The sequence below is a fragment of the Rutidosis leptorrhynchoides genome, chromosome 1, assembly GCF_046630445.1.
Source record: "Rutidosis leptorrhynchoides isolate AG116_Rl617_1_P2 chromosome 1, CSIRO_AGI_Rlap_v1, whole genome shotgun sequence".
NCBI lineage: Eukaryota > Viridiplantae > Streptophyta > Magnoliopsida > Asterales > Asteraceae > Rutidosis > Rutidosis leptorrhynchoides.
In genome coordinates, this window is record NC_092333.1 from 183,366,862 (window position 1) to 183,387,748 (window position 20,887).

At 32.4% G+C, this 20,887-nt stretch overlaps 1 protein-coding gene across 1 annotated transcript; it reads left to right on the plus strand.

Annotated features, from left to right (window-relative positions):
* The first annotated feature begins 1,840 nt into the window (after positions 1-1,840).
* Positions 1,841-2,398, plus strand: LOC139892703 (uncharacterized). The gene has a single exon (XM_071875822.1). The coding sequence runs from the start codon at positions 1,841-1,843 to the stop codon at positions 2,396-2,398; it is 558 nt and encodes a 185-aa protein (XP_071731923.1).
* Positions 2,399-20,887: the final 18,489 nt, after the last annotated feature.

The window sequence follows — 20,887 nt, forward strand, 5'->3', positions numbered from 1 at the left end:
GACCGTTGGTTTAAAAACCGAAATGATTCACCGGATAGAAATCCACGACACGTAGAAACGTACAATTTTAAATATGAATACAAATATTCATATAACACATAATAAGGAATATATTATTAATAAAATAATATTATAAGTCATAAAAATGACGTGGCACGAATATCAAATATCGGGCGTTAAATACAAATGGTAAAAGATAACGGAAAAAGTAGGGTCGTGACATGCTCTCCTGATTAATATATGTTATTATATTTATATTTATTTACTTTTTAGTTTTTTTTTTAAACGTCTTATATTTATTTATGTTATGTTATGTTTTGAGTTTAGATTATTATTATTATTTTCAGTACGTTTAATAGATATTTAATGATGATAGTCGATTTCACGGGGGTGCAATGCCAGTTTCGTATCTTTAATCCCAAAGAAAACTACCCCGATGAATCTTGGAGATTATCGCTCCATTAGCCTAATAGGAAGTTTTTATAAGATTATCTCTAAAATGTTATCGAGAAGACTTAAAAGGGTGATTCAAAAGATTATAGGTGTGGAGCAAAGTGCTTTTATGAAGGATAGGCACATCTTGAATGGTATTCTTGTGGCTAATGAATTGATCGACGAGGTTAAAAGGAAAAAAGAGAAATTCTTGATTTTCAAAGCCGACGTTGAAAAGGCGTTCGATTGCATTAATAGGGAATTCCTTCTCAAGATACTTAAAAGAATGAGTTTTGGTTCGAAATGGAGAAATTGGATTAATGCTAGTTTATCTTCGGCCTCGGTTTCAGTTCTTGTTAACAGTTCCCCTACCGAGGAATTCGCCCTTCAGAGAGGAGTACGACAAGGGGACCCATTATCTCCTTATTTGTTTATTATAGTGGCGGAAGGACTAAATGCGTTAATCAAAAGAGCACTTCATCAAGATCTAGTTAAAGGTATTGAGGTAGGACAAGACCGGGTTTTGATATCGTATCTTCAATATGCCGATGATACCATCCTGTTTGGTGAATGGAGTAGGAGGAACGTCGGTAACATTTTTAAAGTTCTCAAATGCTTTAAAATTTTCTCGGGTCTTAAGGTGAATGTTGCGAAAAGTAGCTTATACAGAGTTGGGGTTCATCCGAACGAGGTAGAAAACATGGCTCATCATTTTGGGTGCCAAGTCATAAGCCTCCCTTTTATGTATTTAGGGCTTCCAATTGGAAGGAAAATGAATGCGAGTAGAGATTGGGACCCTTATATCGAAAAATTCCATGGTAGGCTCGCTAGTTGAAAAGCAAAAACCATGTCATTTGGTGGCCGGTTAACTCTTATTAAATCGGTGCTTAGTAGTCTTCCTTTATACGCCTTCTCCTTATTCCGTGCACCATCATGCGTCATCAACAAGCTCGAAGGTTTGCGCCGTTTATTTTTTTGGGTGGGTCGGGGGATAACATTAAAATGTCTTGGGTAAAATGGGATACTATTTTACTTCCTTATGAGGGCAGGGGTTTTAACATCGGGTCTTTGAAGGCGCAAAACTTAGCCTTGTTGGGAAAGTGGTGGTGGCGGTTCCATAATAAAAAACATTCTCTTTGGACTAAAGTTATCACGAGTTTATATGGGCGGGGCGGGGGGTTGGGTGGTCCTTCCAATCGTGGGTCCGGAAAGGTTTAGTTTGGAATAACATTTGTAAAGTCGGGATTTTCATCGATAATCTCGGCATATCTTTCACTAACTCGTTTTTGAAGCATATATGCAAAGGTGATGACACATTATTTGGCAAGACAAGTGGATCGGAAACTACACTCTTAAAGAGAGATTTGGAAGATTATATAATCTGGATCGTAACAAGAATGCGTTAATTATGGATCGATGCTCTCGGGATGCAAACTGTAATCTATCCTTCATGTGGGACTGGTCTCGTATACCAAATGGGAGAACCGAAACTGAGTTGCAGCAGATGTGTAATATTCTAAGTAGCTTTGTATTTTTGGATGGGCCGCATGATAAGTGGACGTGTAATTTGCAAACTGACGGATCATTTTCAGTCTCCTTCATGACAAAACTGATCAACAAGAAGCTACTATCTTCAAATAATAATTCCTTGCCTACTGATCGGCTTCACATGCTCCCTCAGAAAATAGGCGTGTTAATTTGGCGAGTGAAACAAAACCGAATCCCGGTTAGAGTCGAACTAGACAAAAGAGGCATTGACTTGGATTCGGTTCGTTGTCCTATTTACGATGATGGGCTTGAAACGGTGGAGCATATCTTCATTCATTGCTCTTTCGCTAGAAATCTATGGTCGAGAGTTTTTCGTTGGTGGAATTTAAGTAGGCAACCATATGCTCATGTGGGTGAAGGTATTATCGATAACAATCTTCCGCAAAAGAAGTCGCTATTTTGGAAGGCCATTGAGTGAGTTTGTGGCTATATGATTTGGAAAAATCGGAACCTTACCTTATTCCAAAAAAAGAAAGGTAACTGCTGATTCGTTAAAACTAAGGGGTATAAAATACTATTAAATTTTACAAGGAAATACTATTAAATACGATACAATTTTACTCAAGATATTTATTTATTTATTGAATGGATATACTTAAACCTTGCTACAACACTTATAGGCAGTGTACCTAATCGTACAGTAGTGTAGTTTTTAGTAAGTCCGGTTCGGTCCACAGGGAAAATCTTTAAACAAATCTTAACGCTATATTAGTTTTATTTTATAAAAATACAAATATATATATAAGTAATATTATTATTATAAAGGAGGTTTTTACCGTTTAATGACCGGTTTGTCGATTTTAAAAACTTTAGTCTCAGTTAAAACCTAATGTAAAATATTAAAAATAAATACAAGACTTAATTTAAAGCGTAAAGTAAATAACGATAAGGAAATTGCGATAAATAAAAGTGCGATAAAATTGCGATAATTAAAAAGTACGATAATTAAAAGTGCAATTAAATACAATAACAATAAATAAAAGTGCGATAATTAGAAGTGCAATCAAATATAAAATAAATGAAATTAAATATGAAATAAAAGAATTATGCTTATTTAAACTTCCGTAATCATGATGTTTGACGTGTTGATTTTAATGTTATGCCCATGGGTTAATTGTCCTTTATCCTGGATTATTTAATATGTCCGTCTGGTTTTTGTCCATAACAGTCCATCAGTCATAAATATAAAGTGCGAGTGTCCTCGTCAAATTATCCTTATACCCGAAGTTAAATATTCCAACTAATTGGGACTTAAACTGTAACAAGATTTTAATACTTTGTTTAATAATTACACCAGGTTATCGACTGCGTGTAACCCAAGGTTTTAATACTTTGTTAACAATTATGCCAAGTGTCCTTGTACATAATTTCACCCCTGTTTTAATAATTCTAGTGGCTATTAATCCATTCCCGTGTCCGGTTAAATGAACGATTACTCGTACTTATAAATACCCCGCCCATCGTGTCCGATTGAGTGTATATGGTTATTTATAGGGACGTCCAATTGTAAATCTTTATATTAAAATTAACAAACTATCATTTAGTTAAACAAATATAAAGCCCATTAATAGCCCATAGTCTAATTTCCACAAGTGTCGTTCTTTTGTCCAAACCCCAATTATGGTACAAAGCCCAATTACCCAATTTTAATAATTAGCCCAACATCATGATTTCTACGTTTTAAATAAGCATAATAATAACTTAGCTACGAGACATTAAATTAAAAAGGTTGAACATAACTTATAATGATTAAAAATAGCGTAGCGTTTCACGGACAGAATTTCGACTTACACCCTTACAACATTCACTAACATACCCTTATTATTAGGATTAAAATTAAAATTAAAATATAAAATATAAATATAAATATTACGTATACATATATAGAGAGAGATTGATTTTTATGATATTAAAACTCGTCGAACTGCGTTGGCTTTTATAGGGAATTGAGTCCAGGGGAACTCCGCGACTCGCGGCATTTTCCTTCTTCAAACTCCGCAACTCGCGGAGTTTGATTTTACAGCTCACCCAGCTTTGGCTCTTTGTTTGCCGACGGATTTTTAATATAAATATAATATATAAATAATTTTAAGAATTATTTAAATATTATATTATATTTATGTGCATAGTTGACTCGTAATTTTTAGTCCGTTGCGTCGAGCGTTGAGAGTTTACTCATGTCCCGGTTCCGAATTTTCGAACGTCCTTGCGTACAATTTAATATCTTGTACTTTGCATTTTGAATCTTGTACTCTTGTAATTTTGAGACGTTTCTTATCAATAATTGGAACCACTTTGATTGTATTTTGTACTTTTGAGCTTTTTGGAACTTTGCGTCTTCAATTCGTCGAATCTGTCTTTTGTCTTCACCTTTTATTATTTAAACGAATATTACTTGTAAATAGAACAATTGCAACTAAAAGCTTGTCTTTCTTGAGGAATAATGCTATGAAATATATGTTCGTTTTTAGCATTATCAACAGCCCGATGACTCTTGATGATGTTCAAATCAAGGTGTTCGAATGGATTACAAGGCATTTTTGAAAAGCCAATATCGAATGGAGCCAATGGCTTCTTAATCCGGGAACTCATGATGATAATGGTTGATGCTCGTTTTTGTATTTTGTAGGCTTGTTATAGTTGTTTTCTTGTCGTTGTTGTTTATTTAGAAAAAGCATGTTCTCAATTGCTTTTGTAATTTCTTTGAAGTAATAAAATTTCTTGTTGCCTTGCAAAAAAAATAAAAAAATTAGCATATTTATATTATAAGTTTGTGTCTAAAGATGAATTAATATTAATCTATGCATTGCTTTTAATACCAAAATAGTTTAAAAGTATTTGATGTGTTCAAAGCCTTACTATTTTCACCGTTAAATTCAATAATCGTGTGTGTATATTAAATACTTATATTGTAAAAAGACTTGGTGTATAATTAAGATAGATTATTCAAATTTAATGCTGCACATGTTACGTGTTAAAGCTATTTGTAACTGTATATGAATCGAAAAGAATTTAAGATTAGGTATTTAGAAGATGAATATTAGAAAATAGAATAAATTATGCCGTTGGTACCTGTAGTTTATTTATATTATCATGATAACATCTAAAGTTTTTTTTTTGCGTAGTTGTTACCTAGGTTTTGTATAACTTACATGATTGGTACCCATGGCTAACTACAGTTAGCCATGTGTACCAATTACGTAAGTTACACAAAACCTAGGTACTAACTACTCAAAAAAAAAAAAAAAACTTTAGGTGTTGTTATGATAATGCAAACAAATCACAGGTACCAACGACGTAATTTTTTCATTAATTTACTATGAAAAAGAAAAAATTTAACATTCAGAACATAAAAAAAGTGATGTATTTTTCACCATTAATATCTTTTTAAATATTCCCCTATACCTTAAAATACAACACTTATTGAGAAATAATTATTTTTGAAACTCCCTTCAATACAATTAGATCAAAAAAAGACATCCATTTACCCTTTTATCCAATGGACCAAATTCATTCTCTAAATCAATTAACCAATAAATCATTTATTTCACTTAAACTTACAAAACTACCCTTGAATTAAATTAAGGCAGTTGCAATACTCAATATTAACCAAACGTTCCCACCCGTCTATCTTCTCTAAATCAATTAACCAGTCTATCTTAATTGATGACTCAATTAAACCACTAAATTTCTGTAACGACACAACCCGTTATAAACACCAGACTTTTTTTTTTTACACTAAACATTTCTGTCAGCAGATAGGCACGACGATCCTATCTCAGCCGCGGCGCGGCTCATAAGAAATGATGAAGGTCAGCCACTGTCAGATATTCTGTTACCAGATTACTCCATTTCCCGCGACGCGGCCTCACCTAGGGTCTGATTCTGTTTTCACCATTAATACATACACTCCCCAATTTAAGATCTTTAATACATAAATCAACCCAAAAGGCTTCCCAAGCATAGTTAAATTAAGTTTACATTTTTCTCCCACGATCAAAGTAATTTAACAAGCGGGCTACATTCGCCCATTTACAAGTCCAAAATATAAGTTTCGACCTGTAACAACCCTACTTTTTCCGTTACTATCGTTACTTGTTCGTTAATTATTTAACGGTAATTACGTAGAACTTTATGTGTTTAACTGATTTAAATGCATACATGATCCTAGTGGATTACTTGAATTAATATGTTTATATTAATTGATGAACTTGTTTCAGATAATGAAATACTTCTAAAACGACACGATTACGATAATCGCATCGAAAGCCTTTCAGTTACAGAACTCAGAAATTTGAACAAATAATTATTTTTAATAATTATTAGCTTTATGAAAAACTTATTTAATTTATTATTTATTTAATAAGTTAAACCCGGTGGATTGCGTTTCACCGACCGGTTAACGTTCCGGGGACCCAGTACGGTCAACGACATTCGAAACGGACCACGCGCATACAAGAGACTAGAACGATCCCGAGACCACCCTAGTGGGCCCCATCGACTGAATCCATGCCCCCCACCCCTTATTATTTTGTTTTGGGCATATTTGTTACTAGTGTATGTGATTAGGCCCTAAAATAACTTACTACTTAAATAAAACACTGCATCAAATTAACCCTACTCTATTTTCAGTCAAATTTTTCCCTCTCTTGGCCTCCTTCATCGTCGAGCATCACCATCACTAATACCACTATCAAAAATTGTTATTTGCTAAAACCTTCAACATCAAAGTTGTTCCTTTGATCGTTCTCTACACGCTAGTACCAATTGATTGCATTTTTGAGGTATAAATCACTAACCCTAATATTATAAAATCTGATTTTATTCAATTACATAGTGTACAAGAGTCCAGTGCTCAATTGATTGTGATTGAATGCGTTGTTAGTCGTTATTTTGCGCGATTGATGTGTTTTGATGTAATCACGAATTGGTTTGCTATGAATATGATTAAATGAGTTTATCTACTATTAATATAATGTATCTAGATGAATAGATCTCGTAAAATTAAGAAAATTTAGACTTTGGATTTGCGTATTTTCGTTACCGTATGCGTAAGGTATGATCAATTGAAGTTTTGTTAGGGTTTTGCATACAATACAAATTTTCTGGTGTTTATGCTTTATGAATGAGCCATTGAAATGCTAACCACTTAATTACTTGTTAAAAGTTACTCAAGTTAGACTTAAGAATCATGTTAATTGATTTTGTATAGCTCTCGATATGATTAAACGAATATTGGTAACTCGTATTGAACTGAAACTGACTTCATGTGCACGCTAAATGACCTTATATGAACTAGAAATTGTTTGAGACTTTGATCTGCTGGAATGTTATCATCTAGATGTTCATAAACATATCTCTTTGTATGATACCTTCTGAAAATTTTGTTTGCTATGTGTTATATGCATCACCAAATGACATGTCTGAAAGGCTATCTAAAACAGAAGGCCTGACTTTCGGGAATAAAATGTATAAAATGGCTACATGAAAGTCTTTGATTATTTTATCACTGAAAATTTGGAGTGTCTAGAGTCATCTCCAATTGGCCGTTCATTAATAGCTATTTTCTAAATTAAATTAGAATTTTTATAAAATTTCTGCGCGTGCAGAAACTGATTTTGTAAACCTTAATTGTACCTTATCTGAAACCCAACTTGTAGACATTGTATGAGGCCCTGGCTAGGCTTTTTAGATACTTTTATGAGTCTAGTTATGATATGGAGTTTTCCATATTTCCATGACTTATGTGCTATGAATTATGATCGTTGTTTGCAAGGTGTGCGTAAATTCAATGCTATGCGATAAACTGTGAACGTGTATTTGACAAACTGTGAGCTAAAACATGTTAGTTGACTTTGGATTGACATGTTGACCAAGATTGAATGTTCTAATGACATGGTTGATTTTAGTTGACCACTTTGACCAAGTTTGACTTTTGGTTTGACTTTGGTTGACTTTTGTTGACTTGCATGAACTAGTTGACTTTTGGTTACATGTTGAGTCAGTCTGAGCACTAGGACTATGCGTACACTATGGGTTGACATAGTGTGACTTATGTATTTACTTAAGGTAATCTAATTGATTAGGTTGCGTTATACGGTTGTGATCGTCCAGCTACCGTACGGTTTTATTAAGAGTTTACTGTGCATTTTCAAAGGTGAGTCTGCAGTCCCATTTTCATTAACATTTTTGGGATGAGACCAACGCTCAGATACCAACTGAAATGTCCCGTTCATATTGATTATAAACGTTCCAAATTAATTGATTTCGTTGCGAGGTTTTGACCTCTATATGAGACGTTTTTCAAAGACTGCATTCGTTTTTAAAACAAACCATAACCTTTATTTTATCGACAAGGTTAACAAGACACCACTTAGATTATCCAGAAATGATAATCTAACAAATATCACACTTACACACTACCAATACATATTGGTTTACAAATATTAATATGTTACAACAAAATAAATCTCGAATGCAGTTTTAAACAATATTATACAAGCATGCTGACACCAAATCTTGTCCATATAATAGCATGCAACAGCGGAATCTCTTAATAATCACCTGAGAATAAACATGCTTTAAACGTCAACAAAAATGTTGGTGAGTTATAGGTTTAACCTATATTTATCTAATCGTAATAATAGACCACAAGATTTCATATTTCAATATACATCCCATACATAGAGATAAAAATCATTCATATGGTGAACATCTGGTAACCGACCTTAACCAGATGCATATAGAATATCCCCTATCATTCTGGCACTCCCTTCAGACATGATGAAATCGAAGTACTAAAGCATCCGGTACTTTGGATGGGGCTCGTTGGGCCCAATAGATCTATCTTTAGGATTCGCATCAATTAGGGTGTCTGTTCCCTAATTCTTAGATTACCAGACTAAATAGGGGCATATTCGGTTTAATAATCCAGCCATAGAATGTAGTTTCATTTACTTGTGTCTATTTTATAAAACATTTATAAAACTGCATGTATTCTCATCCCAAAATATTAGATTTTCAAAGTGGGACTATAACTCACTTTCACAGATTTTTACTTCGTCGGGAAGTAAGACTTGGCCACTGGTCGATTCACGAACCTATAACAAATATGTACATATATATCAAAGTATGTTGAAAATATATTTACAACATTTTTAATATGTTTTGCTGTTTTAAGTTTATTAAGTCAATTGTCCTCGTTAGTAACCTACAACTAGTTGTCCACAGTTAGATGTACAGAAAAATAAAGCAATATATATTATCTTGTGTAACGACCCGGAAATTTCTGACCAAATTTAAACCTTATACTTTATATGTGTCCGACACGATAAGCAAAATCTGTAATTTTGAGTCTAAAAAGTTGAAATCTCTATTTGAATAATCAATTACCCTTTTGACCAAGACTGACGATTCACGAACCATTGTGTGTAAATAAATGTAAATAAATATAAATATAAGTGTATATATAATGTGTTGAGTAATAAAATAACATATAAATATATTCAATTCATTTATTAGTTTAAAAATAATTATTATATATTATTACTTTCGTTCTTATTAATAATAAGTTTAAAGGTATTATATGTATATATAAACATAAGAAATTAGATAAGTATAAATGGTTATATTATTATTGTTATTATTACAATTAGTATTATTATTAATGTTATTAAGAAAAATTGTTGTATCATTGAAGGTATTTTTTTTACTAATATCATTATATTTTTATAACTACTCCTATATTAATATTATTATTAGTAATTCAATTTCTAAAACTAATAGTAAGTATTATAAATCCCTTTTTATTAGAATAAACATTGATTATATATATTATAAACTTGAATATCAAATATATATTGATATAATTAACAGATATAGGAGACCAATAATATATAAATACATATAGATATAAAACACAAATATAAGATTATATGTAATTACATATATTGATAAATTAATAAGAATACAAATTATATACAATTTTATATGTAATCTATTTCCGTTTTATTTTCTCTCAATCGTTATCTAACTGTTATTGATTGATTACCTTTATCAAAAAAATCGAATATATCAACGAATTCACCATAGGAACGAATCTGATTCTGATAGCAACCTTTATCTGCTCTTGTTTTCTTATTAATTGTTTATTTATCTGTATAGTTTCTTGTCGACAAAAAATTTGGCTATAAAGTCAATAATTTTCTTTTGTATATGATACTAATTGGCAGTATATAACCAACCCTCGTTTACAGCTTCCTTTTACAACCTCAATCACCTTCTCCTTCGATCCACAAATTCACCCTTGTGAACCTTATTCTTTTGTGAAGATACCAAACCCAAACATCACCACTTGGTTTCTTTCTTCTATTCTTCGGTTACCATCACAAATCAACATGTTCGAATGCCGTTATCCTGCTCAGAACTATTATCTCACTCTTTCGCTCTAACCAGAAACCATCTTTAAATTATTGCGTCTGTGTTTCGCTACTTATGCTCGAGCCAAACCAACAATCAACAAGATTTATTTGAACTGCCACCATTAAACAACCTTCGAAGAAAACCACCTACTTTCTTTCTGTTTCAAACTCACAATCAACAACCTCAACAACCATCGAGACAACCTTCTGTTTCCATACGCTACTGCTGCTGCTGCCACGATATCTGTTTCTTGATCGATATTTATAACTGATATTAACCTTTGTCATCTATTGTTGCTGTTGCTATCGTTTAAAAAGAAAAGGATACAGAGACTCACGCTTAGGATTCCAATTAGGTTTCATGGCCGACAGTTGTGGAAGACAGGGACGTTTCCTTTTTGTTTCTCCATATAATCTGACATTTTTTTAAAATGTGGACTTGTGAAGAAATCCTATTAGGGCTCATCATTATTCAGTTAAGGGCCGTAAATCTTTGGACTTATGTTGGGCCGTTTATGTGTTAATCGGTTGGGCCAAAACACTAGTTAGTATCACAAGGAATTCAATACTATTATGGCATATTTCGGTTATGAAAACGAGTTAAAACAGAAAAGATAAACAGAAAATACATGTTAAGTATAAACGGGTTGTAGATATCTCAGTAAGAACATAAGGCGGATCAATGGTTAAGGGTCTTTGTGCGAAAACAGGAGGTCTCGGGTTCGAGCCTTGTCGTGGGCAAATCTTTTTGGAAAGGCTTTAAGAAAGGGTATATACTTTATACTTTCATTTTTATTACTATTATTAATATTATTATTATTAAAACAATTAATATTATTATTATCATTGTTATAAATATAATTCTTATTATTAATTTTATTACTATTGGTTATTATTATTGTTATTATCACATATATTTAGAATTACAAATGATTAGTACTAAGTATTATTAAATTTTTGGAATTATATTCAAAACTAATATTTTTGTTAAAAAAAAATAATACAACTTTTATGTTTATTATTAGTATTATTAATATGATTTTTTTAATTACTAATATTACTATCATTATTATTATTATTATTATCATTAATCTGGTATTATCATAATTAGTAAATTCTTGCAAACGATAGGTGGTTATATAAAAGTATAAATAATATAACACCTAGCTATACTAATAATGTCATTTATTTATTATATATAAATTGACATATAAAAATTATTAATATAAAAATTACAACATTAATAATATATATATATATATAATTGCTTGATTGCAAGAACATGTGTTAATATATATGAATAATATAGGTTCGTGAATCGAAGGCCAACCTTATACGTGTTCAATGATGTTATATGTATTTTTACTACAAAATACATTAGGTGAGTATATAGATCCCTTTTAAACTCTAAATATTTTTGGGCTGAGAATAAATGCGCTATTTTTATAAATGATTTACGTTATGAACACAAGTGACTAAAATTACGTTCTACATGGGTTTGAATCAAAAATCCCCTAGCTTGGTAACTTTAACTATTGGTTTATGAACTGGTAGGCGCGAATCCTAAAGATAGATCTATCGGGTTTTACACCCCCACCCAGATGTTGTTCTAGTCAATACTAAACTAGAAGAACGGGTGTTTAGTACTTCGAGGTTAACGGAACGCACTTGATTCAGTGCACATATTATTATAACTCAGGGGTACACACTCTTGTTAAGGCTAGTTACCGGGTGCCCACTGCTTGGAATGCTTTTCATACACTTGCGAGTGTATTATGTTTATAAATATGAAATCTTGTGGTCCATAGTTATTACGCTGCTAGCATCAAACCTATATATCTCACCAACTTTATGTTGACTTTTTAAAGCATGTTATTCTCAGGTACGAATTAAGTCTTCCGCTGTGCATTTGCTCATGATAAGGACATTACTTGGAGTCGATCAATGCAATGGAATCAACTGTTGAAGACTTCGTCCGGGAGGATAAGGTCGAGGTCTTTACAGGTGGTATCAGAGCGTTGGTCTTAGTGAACCAGGTCTCCCATTAATGTGTCTAACTGATAGTTGTTAGGATACGTTAGTGAGTCTGGACTTTGACCGTGTCTGCCTGTCAAAAGTTTTGCTTATCATTTCTAGTCGGAAATCATCTGCTTATCATCCTTAGGAAATTGCCTGCCTATCATTCTCAAGTCTAGACACGTCCTACTGCATTTAGTGCATCGATAGTGTATGGACGAAATTCATATCTTAGCGTATCTGATAATTCATATCTTAGCGCATCCGTAGACTTGCTTGTCATATGCCGTAAGATCCTCTGTAGGCTACGAAATCTTTATTATTATAGATATTCTATGAAGTTAGAATATCATTCTATATTCGAAAATCATTTCACGTTAAAGATTCTTCTCAAATTGTCCTTCTGGTGATGAACCTGAAGCGCTTACTGGCGAACATGTTCGAGAAACCATTTTCTCTCCCCTTTTTCCCAGTATCCCATCACGATTACATACTATCCCATAGTTCGAATCTTATTCATTCACTCGCTTCAACCTTCAATCATTCCGTAGTACTAGAAGAAGTTAACGAACTACGCGCTCGTGTGACGACTTTGGAGAACCTGGTGCGAAGGTTACGAACACCAGCAGCAGCACCAGCAGCATAATCAGTACTACCATCATCAACGCCGACGATACTCTTAACACCCAACCACAATCACGTCGTAAATCTCAACACCACGATCTGTATCTCGGATATCAACATCACACGTCTCAATATCATCATCTGTACTTCAAGTATAATCCTCGCTCTATATATCGTTTTACATCGATTACCTTCGCTTTATGTAACATTCTACCTCATATATCTTTGTTCGACATGGTGATTATGAAATCTCTAATGTCTTAGAAATCATGTAATCCAGTATTAACGATAAAACAAATGAGTTTAATATCTTATTGACTCATTAAATCCAAGATTACATTCGATGGAAATATATATGCAAGTATATTTTCATAAAGATTATAATTAAAAATTCTTTCATACAAAACTGTTAATGATGAAAATATTTTAACGGGTGGGTAGTACCCGAGGAATATTTAGAATTCACATTAATAAGTTACACTGTACATTCTTCGAATCTGATTTAACGATCATTTACTATCCTACTTACAACTACCGATATACGTATCCGTTCACCACAGAATAACAATTTCTATTCAAATTTCATATTTAGATTTTGACCTATCAGAATCCAACAAGTGGCATAACGAAGAAAACATTGGACAAAAATAAAAAGTGTTAGAAACAAACGAATTAATTAATTGGAATTGTGATAGGATTTCACGCTAACTGTTCCGGCTAATTGTTCCCAGCTAACTGATTAACATTTAATTTATCGCAATTTACATTCCCGCAATTTTATTTAACGTCATTTAATTTCTGTTATTTACTTTTACGCACTTTAAATAATGGGACACGTATGCAAGGTTTCGACTTATCATATCGACCCATCTATATATATATTTCGGAACAACCGTAGACACTCTATATGTGAAGGTGGGAGTTGGCTATACAGGGTCGGAGTTGATTCCAAAATATATATATACTTTGAGTTGTGATCGACACCGAGACTGGTACACGGGTCACGATACGTATTATTTAATCCGAATATTATATATTAAATTATATATGAATCATTGAACCATCGGACTGCTAACTTTGGACAATTAAAATGAATTGAATTAAAATATTGATTATAACATATGAAACTAAACAATTCTTCAAGTTTGCCACTTGAATCCATCTTAAACCTCATTCGTATCTCGATAATTACAATGCGTGTTCAAATCTTTCATGATTCTTGAAAACCCCTCAATCGAGAGAATGAACCAACCGCGTTTCATCTACGGAAGAAAAGACTTATGCTCCTGTAAGACTTTCGGAGACTGAGTCAACGTTTAACACGCAGCAGTGTTAATTTCTTTAGTGTTATTATTACCCAAAATAACTTTGCAATCCCTTTTCAAATTAGCCAATTTTGTCACAGCTCCAGCAAGTTAACCTCGACTTCTCAGAAAGGTTAGTTTCGATATATATATATACACGTTATTCTTTCGCTGTCGTTACCGGAGAATCTTTTATATTCCATCATCAGCGTTTAACCATCTAAAAATATAATTCTCCTGAAACCACCTCAGTTTAATAACCGATGATCCCGATCCGTTAACTTTGAGAATGCTGACGAAGCAGCATGTCGTAAATGGTTTTAAGGGCCAAAAAGTTGATAATAAAGAAATGAGGGTTAGGAACACTCAACAGAAAATTTAGTATTGAAAAGCGGATTATGCGAAACCATGAAGAAAACCGGGGACAGATCATAAAGAATAAGTTTGACTTCAAAGAATCTAAACAATACCGTGTCTGCTGAAATCATTAGCAAATATCTTACTTCTCATTCTAAACTTTCACAAACAAATTCCTCTCGTCATCCATCAATGATAGAAAATCTAAGATATCATCGTGCCTATCATTATAAATATCCTCAATATTTCTGGAGATATTTTCACAACTAGTCTTATCTAATATTATCTATCTCTCCGAACTATCTGCGATATAATATGAAAGAAACTGTGTTAGTTTCTAAAATTTTGAAACCTTCGAGATTAAAATATGAATGTTTTGAAGTAGTGTTGGGAACTGATGCATGAATTAGTATAATATAATGAAACTTGATCAACTTCATTATATTACAGTAACTCATGTTGAATTTCTAATGAAGCATGATGATTCACAGTACCGTCATCATGTGCCATGTTACACGACTCTTACATTCTATCCAATTCCGAAACGTATTAGGAACATATCATCTTGATAGTTCTATTTTCTGGATATTCTGGTAATTTGACAAATCAAAATCGTGTCATTACTATTTCTATCTAAGAACATTAGCTATGTTTATTCCGAATATCATACCTACGAATTCCGGATCATTTCTCGCTTGACTCAAGGATGGGAAGAAGAAACGAAGAGGTGGATTTATAGTGAAATATCCGACAGATAAATCGAAACAGACGGCTGCATTAAATCAAAGAAGATCCTAATCGCCGAAGAACCGAATCTTATTACGTAAGATTTTCCTTAAATCCCTTAAAATCCGGAAATCAATCAGAACCACGTCATCGGTTAGAACAATTCTATATTACTCATTTCACTCTTTTGTGATAGCTTCATTCGTACGCTTCACATGATCGAATCGTTTTATCAATATCTCTTAATAATGATAAAACTCCATTGTTACCTCATATTCGTCATGAAAACATTCTTATTGTTATCTATGACAACCTCTACCAAATTTCGGGGACGAAATTTCTTTAACGGGTGGGTACTGTAACGACCCGGAAATTTCCGACCAAATTTAAACCTTATACTTTATATGTGTCCGACACGATAAGCAAAATCTGTAATTTTGAGTCTAAAAAGTTGAAATCTCTATTTGAATAATCAATTACCCTTTTGACCAAGACTGACGATTCACGAACCATTGTGTGTAAATAAATGTAAATAAATATAAATATAAGTGTATATATAATGTGTTGAGTAATAAAATAACATATAAATATATTCAATTCATTTATTAGTTTAAAAATAATTATTATATATTATTACTTTCGTTCTTATTAATAATAAGTTTAAAGGTATTATATGTATATATAAACATAAGAAATTAGATAAGTATAAATGGTTATATTATTATTGTTATTATTACAATTAGTATTATTATTAATGTTATTAAGAAAAATTGTTGTATCATTGAAGGTATTTTTTTTACTAATATCATTATATTTTTATAACTACTCCTATATTAATATTATTATTAGTAATTCAATTTCTAAAACTAATAGTAAGTATTATAAATCCCTTTTTATTAGAATAAACATTGATTATATATATTATAAACTTGAATATCAAATATATATTGATATAATTAACAGATATAGGAGACCAATAATATATAAATACATATAGATATAAAACACAACTATAAGATTATATGTAATTACATATATTGATAAATTAATAAGAATACAAATTATATACAATTTTATATGTAATCTATTTCCGTTTTATTTTCTCTCAATCGTTATCTAACTGTTATTGATTGATTACCTTTATCAAAAAAATCGAATATATCAACGAATTCACCATAGGAACGAATCTGATTCTGATAGCAACCTTTATCTGCTCTTGTTTTCTTATTAATTGTTTATTTATCTGTATAGTTTCTTGTCGACAAAAAATTTGGCTATAAAGTCAATAATTTTCTTTTGTATATGATACTAATTGGCAGTATATAACCAACCCTCGTTTACAGCTTCCTTTTACAACCTCAATCACCTTCTCCTTCGATCCACAAATTCACCCTTGTGAACCTTATTCTTTTGTGAAGATACCAAACCCAAACATCACCACTTGGTTTCTTTCTTCTATTCTTCGGTTACCATCACAAATCAACATGTTCGAATGCCGTTATCCTGCTCAGAACTATTATCTCACTCTTTCGCTCTAACCAGAAACCATCTTTAAATTATTGCGTCTGTGTTTCGCTACTTATGCTCGAGCCAAACCAACAATCAACAAGATTTATTTGAACCGCCACCATTAAACAACCTTCGAAGAAAACCACCTACTTTCTTTCTGTTTCAAACTCACAATCAACAACCTCAACAACCATCGAGACAACCTTCTGTTTCCATACGCTACTGCTGCTGCTGCCACGATATCTGTTTCTTGATCGATATTTATAACTGATATTAACCTTTGTCATCTATTGTTGCTGTTGCTATCGTTTAAAAAGAAAAGGATACAGAGACTCACGCTTAGGATTCCAATTAGGTTTCATGGCCGACAGTTGTGGAAGACAGGGACGTTTCCTTTTTGTTTCTCCATATAATCGGACATTTTTTTAAAATGTGGACTTGTGAAGAAATCCTATTAGGGCTCATCATTATTCAGTTAAGGGCCGTAAATCTTTGGACTTATGTTGGGCAGTTTATGTGTTAATCGGTTGGGCCAAAACACTAGTTAGTATCACAAGGAATTCAATACTATTATGGCATATTTCGGTTATGAAAACGAGTTAAAACAGAAAAGATAAACAGAAAATACATGTTAAGTATAAACGGGTTGTAGATATCTCAGTAAGAACATAAGGCGGATCAATGGTTAAGGGTCTTTGTGCGAAAACAGGAGGTCTCGGGTTCGAGCCTTGTCGTGGGCAAATCTTTTTGGAAAGGCTTTAAGAAAGGGTATATACTTTATACTTTCATTTTTATTACTATTATTAATATTATTATTATTAAAACAATTAATATTATTATTATCATTGTTATAAATATAATTCTTATTATTAATTTTATTACTATTGGTTATTATTATTGTTATTATCACATATATTTAGAATTACAAATGATTAGTACTAAGTATTATTAAATTTTTGGAATTATATTCAAAACTAATATTTTTGTTAAAAAAAAATAATACAACTTTTATGTTTATTATTAGTATTATTAATATGATTTTTTTTAATTACTAATATTACTATCATTATTATTATTATTATTATCATTAATCTGGTATTATCATAATTAGTAAATTCTTGCAAACGATAGGTGGTTATATAAAAGTATAAATAATATAACACCTAGCTATACTAATAATGTCATTTATTTATTATATATAAATTGACATATAAAAATTATTAATATAAAAACTACAACATTAATAATATATATATATATAATTGCTTGATTGCAAGAACATGTGTTAATATATATGAATAATATAGGTTCGTGAATCGAAGGCCAACCTTATACGTGTTCAATGATGTTATATGTATTTTTACTACAAAATACATTAGGTGAGTATATAGATCCCTTTTAAACTCTAAATATTTTTGGGCTGAGAATACATGCGCTATTTTTATAAATGATTTACGTTATGAACACAAGTGACTAAAATTACGTTCTACATGGGTTTGAATCAAAAATCCCCTAGCTTGGTAACTTTAACTATTGGTTTATGAACTGGTAGGCGCGAATCCTAAAGATAGATCTATCGGGTTTTACACCCCCACCCAGATGTTGTTCTAGTCAATACTAAACTAGAAGAATGGGTGTTTAGTACTTCGAGGTTAACGGAACGCACTTGATTCAGTGCACATATTATTATAACTCAGGGGTACACACTCTTGTTAAGGCTAGTTACCGGGTGCCCACTGCTTGGAATGCTTTTCATACACTTGCGAGTGTATTATGTTTATAAATATGAAATCTTGTGGTCCATAGTTATTACGCTGCTAGCATCAAACCTATATATCTCACCAACTTTATGTTGACTTTTTAAAGCATGTTATTCTCAGGTACGAATTAAGTCTTCCGCTGTGCATTTGCTCATGATAAGGACATTACTTGGAGTCGATCAATGCAATGGAATCAACTGTTGAAGACTTCGTCCGGGAGGATAAGGTCGAGGTCTTTACATCTTGAATCAATCCACGACCTCATGTATACAAGCCTCAGGCTAGATCACAACTTAAAGTATATATAATATTTTGGAATCAACCTCAACCCTGTATAGCTAACTCCAACATTACTGCATATAGAGTGTATATGGTTGTTCCGAAATATATATATATATATATATATATATATATGGGTCGATATGATATGTCAAAACATTGTATTCATGTCTATGGTATCCCAAGATTACATAATATATTAGAATACATATATAATACAATATGAGTTATCTAGGATATGATTAATATAGATTTGTTACCAATTTTCACGTAGCTACAACAAGAAAAATTATCCAATCTTGTTTTACCCATAACTTCTTCGTTTTAAATCCGTTTTGAGTGTTTCAAGTTGCTATGGTTTCATATTGAACTTAAGTTTATGAATATAAATAGAAAAAGTATAAGTTTATCGTCGAAAATATAGGTTACAAGTTATTTTTGTAAAGGTAGTCATTTTAGTTGAAAGAACGACGTCTAGATGACCATTTTGGAAAACATACTTCCACTTTGAGTTCTTTCGTGAGACGTCCTTTCGCTCTGCCCATCAGTTTGTGGATGATAGGCAGTACTCATGTCTAGACGAGTTCCTAATTCTTGTTGTAATGTCTGCCAGAATCTTGAAATAAATCTTCCATCCCTATCAGAGATAATAGAGATTGGTATTCCATGTCTGGAGACGACTTCCTTCAAATACAGTCGTGCTAACTTCTCCATCTTGTCATCTTCTCTTATTGGCAGGAAGTGTGCTGATTTGGTGAGACGATCAACTATTACCCAAATAGTAACAAAAATCACTTGCAGTCCTTGGCAATTTAGTGATGAAATCCATGGTAATGTTTTCCCATTTCCATTCCAGGATTTCGGGTTGTTGAAGCAGACCTGATGGTTTCTGATGCTCAGCTTTGACCTTAGAACACGTCAAACATTCTCCTACATATTTAGCAACATCGGCTTTCATACCCGGCCACCAAAAATGTTTCTTGAGATCCTTGTACATCTTTTCTGTTCCAGGATGTATTGAGTATCTGGTTTTATGAGCTTCTCTAAGTACCATTTCTCTCATATCTCCAAATTTTGGTACCCAAATTCTTTCAACCCTATACCGGGTTCCGTCTTCCCGAATATTAAGATGCTTCTCCGATCCTTTGAGTATTTCATCCTTTAAATTTCCTTCTTTTAAAACTCCTTGTTGCGCCACATTTATTTGAGTAGTAAGGTTATTGTGAATCATTATATTCATAGCTTTTACTCGAATGGGTTCTCTATCCTTTCTGCTCAAGGCATCGGCTACCACATTTACCTTCCCCGGGTGGTAACGAATCTCAAAGTCGTAATCATTCAACAATTCAATCCACCTGCGCTGCCTCATGTTCAGTTGTTTCTGATTAAATATGTGTTGAAGACTTTTGTGGTCTGTATATATAATACTTTTGACCCCATATAAGTAGTGCCTCCAAGTCTTTAATGCAAAAACAACCGCGCCAAATTCCAAATCATGCGTCGTATAATTCTGCTCGTGAATCTTCAATTATCTAGACGCATAAGCAATTACTTTCGTTCGTTTCATTAATACACAACTGAGACCTTGCTTTGAGGCATCACAATATATCACAAAATCATCATTCCCTTCAGGTAATGACAATATAGGTGCCGTAGTTAACTTTTTCTTTAACAATAGAAACGCTTTTTCTTTTTCATCTTTCCATTCAAATTTCTTCCCTTTATGCGTTAATGCAGTCAAGGGTTTTGCTATTCTGAAAAAGTCTTGGATGAACCTTCTGTAGTAACCAGCCAGTCCTAAAAATTGGCGTATATGCTTCGGAGTTTTCGGGGTTTCCCACTTTTCAACGGTTTCAATCTTTTCTGGATCCACCTGAATACCTTCTTTGTTTACTATCTGACCGAGAAATTG

Coding starts and splice junctions, on each gene's coding strand:
- LOC139892703 (XM_071875822.1), top strand. CDS start 1,841: ATGGATCGATGCTCTCGGGATGCAAACTGTAATCTATCCTTCATGTGG.